Genomic DNA, 8,295 nt, shown 5'->3' on the forward strand with positions numbered 1-8,295 from the left:
TGTATAATTTCTTTAATTTTTGTTAATTTTGTTGACTTTTATAAAATATATTTTCTTACATTTTGATCTTTGCTCTGAATCTTTATAAAATATAATTCCTTAATTTTTTTTAAATATAAAAATATAATTGTTGTTATATAAAATACAATTGTTGTTCTGACCCTTCATAAAATATGATTGCTTATTAGTTATTTCCTTAATTTTGATTATTGTGCTGACGGTTTATAATATAGAATTTCTGAATTTTTTAAATATTTAATTTTCTAAAATATTTTTTACTGTAATTTTTATAATTGTTTTGACCTTTCATAAAATATGATTGCTTAATTTTGGTTCATGTTGTTGACCTTTTATAAAATATATATCCTTTATTTTGATTATTGTGCTGACTGTTTATAATATAGAATTCCTTATTTTTTTTTTCATTTTGCTGACTTTTATAAACGGTTCATAAAATATAATTCCTTAATTTTTGGTATTTTTAAATATAAAAATATAATTTTTGTTATATAAAATATAAAAAGAAAATAATTGTTGTTATAAAAATTATTGTTGTCCTGACCCTTTCTAAAATATGATTGCTTTTTTTTCTTCATTTTTCCAACCTTTTAAAAAATATATATTTTTACTGTAATTTTTATAATTGTTTTGACCTTTAATAAAATATGATTGCTTAATTTTGATTATTGTGCTGACTGTTTATAATATAGAATTCCTTAAGTTTTGTTCATTTTGCCAACCTTTTATATAATATATTTCCCTGTAACTTTCATAATCGTTCTGACCCTTTAAAAATATAATTCCTTAATTTTTGGGTATTTCTAAATATAAAAATAAAATTTTTGTTATATAAACTATAAATATAAATAATTGTTGTTATAAAAAATATAATTGTTGTTCTGACCCTTTATAAAATATGATTGCTTATTTTTTTTTTTAATTTTGCCGACCTTTTTAAAAATGTATATTTTTACTGTAATTTTGATAATTTTTCCTGACCCCCTCATAAAATTTGATTGCTTAATTTTTTTTCATGTTTTTGACCTTTTATAAAATATAATTTCCTTAATTTTAATTATTGTGCTGACTGTTTATAGTATAAAATTCCTTAAGTTTGGTCATTTTTCCAACTTTTTTTTAATACACATTTATTTCCCTTAATTTTAATACTTGCGCTGACCCTTTAAATAATATATTTTCCCGTAACTTTCATAGTTGTTCTGACCCTTTATAAAACATAACTCATTTTTAACATACTTAATTTTCATTAATAATCATGTTGCTGACCTGTTGTAATATTCTCCTTCCTCAAGCTTCCTCTCCTCCTGTGGTTCCTCAAGAGCAGCCGTCACGGTCTACACACACCCAGAACCGTTCCCGTTCCCATGAGCCTGAGACACACACCCATCAGCGGCGCTCTCAGGTCCTCACCGACCCCTGCGTGACCCCGGGTCCCCGTGTGCGCCCCGGGCCCCAGTCCTTTAGGTCCCCAAAGGCCACATTCAAAGGCAGCCAGTCTGTGGCCAAAACCAGCAAGTGTCACAGCTACTATCCGCCTGTGCCGGGTGTTTCCTTCTCGGCGGGTCAGAACATGTACCATCGACCCCATCAGAACCAGCCTCAGCCCTCAGCGGGTCACCAGCACAGTCACAGCCAGAGAACGAGAGCCAGAGCCAGAGAACAGGCGCTGTCGCCCGCAAAACAACAGCCCTCGCCCGACCGCGAGCAGAACGCCGGGATTGTGCTTCCTGTGGTCCAGCGACACGAACACCATCACCATCACGAGCACCATCACCATCACCACTACCATCACTACCATCAGACATGACTTCAGCAAGGATTTCTATAAAAGCATACATCAGATATTCAGGAATCTGCTCTGCTCCAACTCAGGCACTTCTTGCGTTCATCAGCTGTTTTGTGATTTACAGAATGAGAACAGAGATAATGTTGGTCATTGCTGACCGTTTACATGAAGACATCAGCTTCCTTTGGATATTTCTCAAACGAGTTTTGAATTTTAAATCATGCTTTCATGGATATTTGTTATTTGATCGAGTGTGATGGAATGATTTAGAGACAAATCAAAATCAGAAAACAGGATGCAAAGTGATACTGACAACCCTATAAAATAGAAATCAGTTATCAATAAAAAAAGAAAAATTAAAAAAAATTATATATATATATATATATATATATATAATTTATATTATATTATATTATTATAATTTTTTATATACACACTTTGGGGCAAAAATTGGAAATAATTCTGATTTTTTTAATAAAAAAAAATACTGTAAAAAAAACAGTAGTAAATCGTATAAAATAACTATTTTCTATCATCACTATATTTTAAAATCTAATTTATTTCTGTGATGCAAAGCTGAATTTTCAGCTTCATTTCTGCAGTCTTCATGATCTTCAGAAATCATTCAGACATAAACATAAGAATATCTTTATTATAGCGAACATTCGACCGCTAGTGAAAATACACATATTTTAAAAATTATAATTGAAAGATTACAATTAGAGACCCAGATAAAAATAAAGATAAAGACAGCAATCAAACCATTTGAAAGATTTGATGGAGTATATACAGACATGTATGATGGGGTCATGAAATATACTGCATAGAAGTGATATTATATGATGCTCTCAGATAGGGTTTAGTGTACTCTTCCAGTATTTTTTCTAATATTCGTGAATCTCAGGTGAACGGTGCTGCTCTGTAGCTTTTCTGGAGAAAAAAAAAAAGGCTATTTCTCTTTCGTGAGACCCTGCCATGGACTGAACGTCTCCCTCGTCCCCGAGGAAATATCACCACTGCCAGTTTGAATGCTAAAATATCCTTTATGTTTAAAAATAAAAACTATATGAATATAAACATTTTACTGTATGATTATACTGTGTATGCATATTTATCATGGTTTATACATATGCATTTTTATATATATATTTTAATAAAATACAGCTAATGCATTTGACATCTGGCTTTTCCTTCTCTCAATTTTCACATTTTTTTATTTTTTCGAAATCATATTTTAAAAGCAAATAAATGGCAAAACTATTTTAACTGCATGCGCCATGCATAATCAATGCGTTATGATGATGTAACGAGGCAAAAAATTGTTTAAATTAGTCCAACATGGTTTATTTTTCGTTGATGTAAATTTTATTTTATTATTTTTTTACTTGATCAGAAAAGTATGAAACTCGGTTAAGGTTTTGGCACTCAATATGTGAACATGAAACTATTCCGTAAATATAATTTAGTACAAATAAAAACCCCTAAAAAATCTAAATGTTGAAAAAATTATATATACAGTAAATTCATTGTGTTAACATAATGAAAAAATATATGTATTTTTGACCGCCACACGAAATTATTCATTAAAACCAATAGAATATCTAACAAAATCAGTTTCCAGAACATTCTCCTTCATCGTTCCCGGCTGGTGGAATTCCTCCGATCCGGAATGCTGAATCCCTGACGATTTTTAAATGAAAGCCAAAAACTCATCTCTTTCGAAACTACTTGGCTTCTCTTTCTAGCTTGTACTTATTTAAACAATGTCTAAAACTTGGTATTACAAGCACTTCCTGTGTGTGTTTGCCTCTTTAAGAAGAATCGCTTTATGTATCCCCCAATTGTAAGTCGCTTTGGATAAAAGCTTCTGCAAAACGACTAAATGTAAATGTAAAATTTCAGTTTGTCACACTTATGGAACTTTCTGATCACTTTACAAGACATGAACCATACGTTTCTTCACGGACTGTCCTGCAGAAACCCCATCTTAAAGGAAATACTTGAGATATAATGCAAGGATTCAGCAAGATATTTGAGTCTTTTTATTTTTACTATGACTCTTGTTGCTCCAATACAACATCTAAAGCTTTCTGTGAACTTGTTTCGGTGCATTTGAGAAGTGCATATAGAAAACAAGGTCTTAACGCGATGTGTCGGAGTAGAACTGCTTATAAGACGCTTATTTGAGCACGGGCCAGTGAGGATTTAATCGGGGGCCAAATAAGGACCCCAACCGGGCCACACAATGACAGTGGTGAAAAGCAAGGGGAGGGTCGGAGAAATGCAAATGTACCTACTTTGTGCTGCGCGAGAGAACCTCCTCTGCCATTGACAAGTGGCTGCTTCCAGTGGGAGTGGATGGAAGTTAGAAAATAATGCCAGTTTAGCGTCGCCACTTTCACACGCTCACCCGCATTCCTTCCTCTGCGCGCCACCGCGCAGCGCGACGGAGACGCGCGACACTGTGACGCGCCGCATCGCTGAAGGTAAGAGAGCGATATCTACAATCCACCACCTGCCAATCTCAGCATGCACGTTGTTAAACACGGGCCTAAGATTACAAAACGGACCGTGCAAACCATTTTTAAAATCTCAAATAGTGTAAAAAACATTGATCGGTTTTGCTGAGACCTTAGACCAGCAGCAAGTCATCTTAAAGTGTTGTTTCAGCAGGGAAACTTTATGTTGCATGCAGTGCATGTTTAGAGAAGCTTGGTTTTGATTATTTATTTGTGTGAAATGATAGATTGAAATACCATCCATACCGATTAATCGGACGATATTTGGTTATTTTGAGACTTTATTTATGCACAATTTTATAGATACCAGATGTCTGTCTCAAAACCTAAATGTAGCATTGCTGGATAGTGTACAAATTACTGTTTCAAATGTTTGGCTAATGTTTTCTAGGTTATAAAACTCTTCTTTTAACTTTAAAATGTTTTTGTTTATTCTTGGTTATGCAAATGATGAGTGAACATTCCATGTTATCATTTTGCAAACATTATGGGAATGTTACTTTTAAATGTTATTTGAAACATGAGGCAACATTTAAATAAAGTCAGACAAATGTTTATAGGAAATAAGGTTTTAGTGCTAAAGTATTGGGAACACGTTCTATTAATAACATTTTAAAAACGTTAGACAAGTGTTTCAGGAAAAGTTTCTTTAAAATATGTGTAAGTAATGTTTATAGCTAAAGTTTTGAGAATATTATCGGGTAACTTTGACAAACATTTAAAAAAAACATTATATGTATGTTTCAGGAAAACATTTTTCCATATATAAATATATAAAAAGTTACATATATTAATATCTAAAGTTTTGAGAACTATTGTTAATTATTAAAGACCAGATTATGTTGACAAACGTTCCATAATGATGTTAATATTTAAAAGATGTTAAATTAATATTTCAGAAGCAATCTATAAATAATGTTTTTGTGGAAAATTAATTATTAAGGACAGGATAGCTTTTTCTAATTTTACTGTTCAGAATGTAACCAAAATATCAGCTAAAGTTCCCTTTTATTTTTATTAATATTGTGTAAATGTTGTGTAACATTTGTGTGCATATCCCATATGATCATTAATTTTATAGAGTATATATTAGTGCTGTTAAATAGCTTAATCACATCCAAAAATAAAAGTTTGTGTTTACATAAAATATGTGTGTGTACTCTATATATATAAATGCACACACACGCATGTGCATATTTAAGAAAAACATGTTATGTTTATATATTAAATATATTTATATATAATTTAAATATAAACATATACATGTAAATAAATGTAAATGTTTTAAGATGTGTGTATTTATATACACAGTACACACACATAATGTGTAAACAAACTTATATTTTGGATGCGATTAATCGCGATTAATCGATTTGACAGCATTAATATGTGATGCACTGCATCATCCATCTGCTCTCCAAACATCTGCATCAGCTGTTATGAGCGTATTTGTTCCCAGAGATGTTTCGCTGCTTGTCCCATTCATGCATCTTCTTACTCTCATAGAGACACTTGTGCTAGTTTGCACGACTAAGCCTTTCTTAGGAAAATGTGATTATCTGCAGGCCTGACTCGCATTGAGACGCACGCATGAGAAAAGCTCTGCAACACAATAGAGGCGCTGGGAGTTTGTCTGAGATAGAGAACAGCTTAGATTTTCCAATAATAATGGCCTGTCTGAAGAGAAGAGAATTCACTTACAGTGCTGGACACGACTGAAGCCTGATATTCTGGATTTGGTTGAACATATAACCATTTGTAATGCTTTAATGCACAGGGAATCAAGCAGTTTTCTCAACAGTTTTGTTGCGCCTTTATATTTCGTTGCAGTGACATCAAAGAGCGAGTTGAACAATTGCCTCTTTCTGTCCTTCTACCCCCACTGTCTCTCCCCAATTTCCACTTGATTAGGCTCCGAGCCTCTTGAGTTGAATCCACGGGGAAAATGGTTCACTAATTTCAGGACAAACAAAACCGGGCCACTTCTTCTTTCCACACTAATTTGAGTCAAACTGAATCAGGTAGGATTTTCTCTCCTCTCCCTCTGGAGTCTGTAGATTGGATAAAACCAGAAGAGAGTCATAAAAAGTGCATAAAAGTGCCATTTGTCTTTGCTTGCTCATGCTTGGTCTGCTGGCTTTCACTCAGCACATGAAAAGTCACGTGAGCTGTGTACATGTAGAGTTCTGCACTGTATTATTTTGACACAGTTATCCAGTTTTTACTGATATCTGGAGACACACACTCACTTAACACTGCTTATTCGCAGATTTGTTGAAACAGAAAAATGTGGATTATGGTGATTGATTCTTTTCATATTTAAAAACGGAGCAGGTTCATTGATATACTGGCCCACTACTGGTTGTTTTCTCCAAGTACACGCTGTAATGCAAGTTGCTGTAATTATGGTAGTTATTATTTCTGAGAGGTAATTGCGATAACATGGTTGTGTGTTTGAGTGTGTCGTGTTTTCAGCTTGTTTAAAGAGTGATCGATGGCTGCAGATCTCGCAGCACATTAAATGCAGATCTCTTTAAATACTGTCGATCATTGTGGTAAATTGTATTGCTGTTTTAATGCATATCACACCGTGTGTTTGTGATCTTGCTTTGATCCTGGTTCACTTTACAGTTTACACACACTTTCTCTGCAGTCAGAGAATTTTGTTTGTTTATGTATTTATTGTGTTGTGTTTGCAAACTTTTAGTTGTATTATATCAAAGAAAATTATGATTTTTATTTTTAGTATTTTATTTTTATATTTAAGTACATTTAATATAATTTATTTCTTTTGATATAAAATACAAAATTTATAATAATAATGTAAGAAATTTACATTCTTTGTAAATTCAGCAACCTTCCTCTCTGCTGAAACTGGTTCACTTTGGTTTGTTTGTTTGTTTGTTTAGTGTGTTGTGTTTGCAAACTTTGCCTTTTAATACATAAATAAATAAATAAATAAATTATGGGAAATATTAAAACAATTTTTTATTTTATTATATAAAATATATATGTTCAAATTTTCCTATTTTTATTTTATTATTATATATTATTTGTATTCTTCATATTTTTTTCACTTTCACTTAAAAAAAATAAATAATAATATATATATATATATATATATATATATATATATATATATATATATATATATATATATATATATATGCACACACACACACAAATATGTGTGTAAATACATTTAATATAATTACATTTTTATACAAAATACAAAATGTATAATGTAAGAAATCTACATTCTTTGCAAATTCAGAATTCACAAGCACATATATTTACTATATATATATTGTATTTTACATAATATTATACAATTTCTTGCAAACCAACTTTCATAATCTGTAAGAAACATTGCTAAATAACAAATCTGGACTATATTATATTATAATAATAATAATAAAGCAATGCATGAAATACGATTTCAAGAGTGGCCACGACAGAATCACGTTTTCACCATTTTACAACTTTTTTCCAAACACTTTCTGAATTCTCTGTGTCTTCAAGCAGTTGCTTAGCAATGTGGCCTCCTCTCGCTCTCCTTGAATACTAATGCATGAGAGTGGAGGGAGATGCATGCTAACATCAATCTAGTGTGTAGTTTGGAGGAGATTGTGATAGTGTTTTGTGGCATTGAATCTCCCTCAGATTTGGCTTTTTTTTTTTTGCATTAAAAGCAGAAAAGCATTGCATCTAATGCCCCTCATGAACATTCACATTTCGTCATGTTCTTGTTCACCACTAGATGGCGGTGTGTGAAGCTGCTTTCTCTGCTCAGTCGGTCCATGTGTTTGTGTGCAGGTGAAACCGGACAGACTTCCAAAGCTGCTGATGATGAAGAACAAATTCAAGAGTTTAATGCTTAATAGTGTAGTTTTATTTTTATTTTTTTACACACTGAATCATATGTTTAAAAAACATAAAACTACATTATTGACAAATTTTCTTGTTTCC

At 32.1% G+C, this 8,295-nt stretch overlaps 1 protein-coding gene across 1 annotated transcript in view; it reads left to right on the top strand.

Moving 5' to 3' along the window:
• LOC113059385 (protein naked cuticle homolog 2-like) overlaps nt 1-2,132 on the top strand; it is a 35,039-nt gene extending 32,907 nt beyond the window's left edge. Inside the window, exon 9 of the mRNA XM_026227851.1 lies at nt 1,314-2,132. Coding sequence (XP_026083636.1) covers nt 1,314-1,828 — 515 coding nt within the window. The 3' untranslated portion in view covers nt 1,829-2,132. The remainder of the gene's footprint in view (nt 1-1,313) is intronic.
• The last annotated feature ends 6,163 nt before the right edge of the window (nt 2,133-8,295 follow it).

The sequence above is a fragment of the Carassius auratus genome, chromosome 41, assembly GCF_003368295.1.
Source record: "Carassius auratus strain Wakin chromosome 41, ASM336829v1, whole genome shotgun sequence".
Taxonomy (NCBI): Eukaryota; Metazoa; Chordata; class Actinopteri; order Cypriniformes; family Cyprinidae; genus Carassius; species Carassius auratus.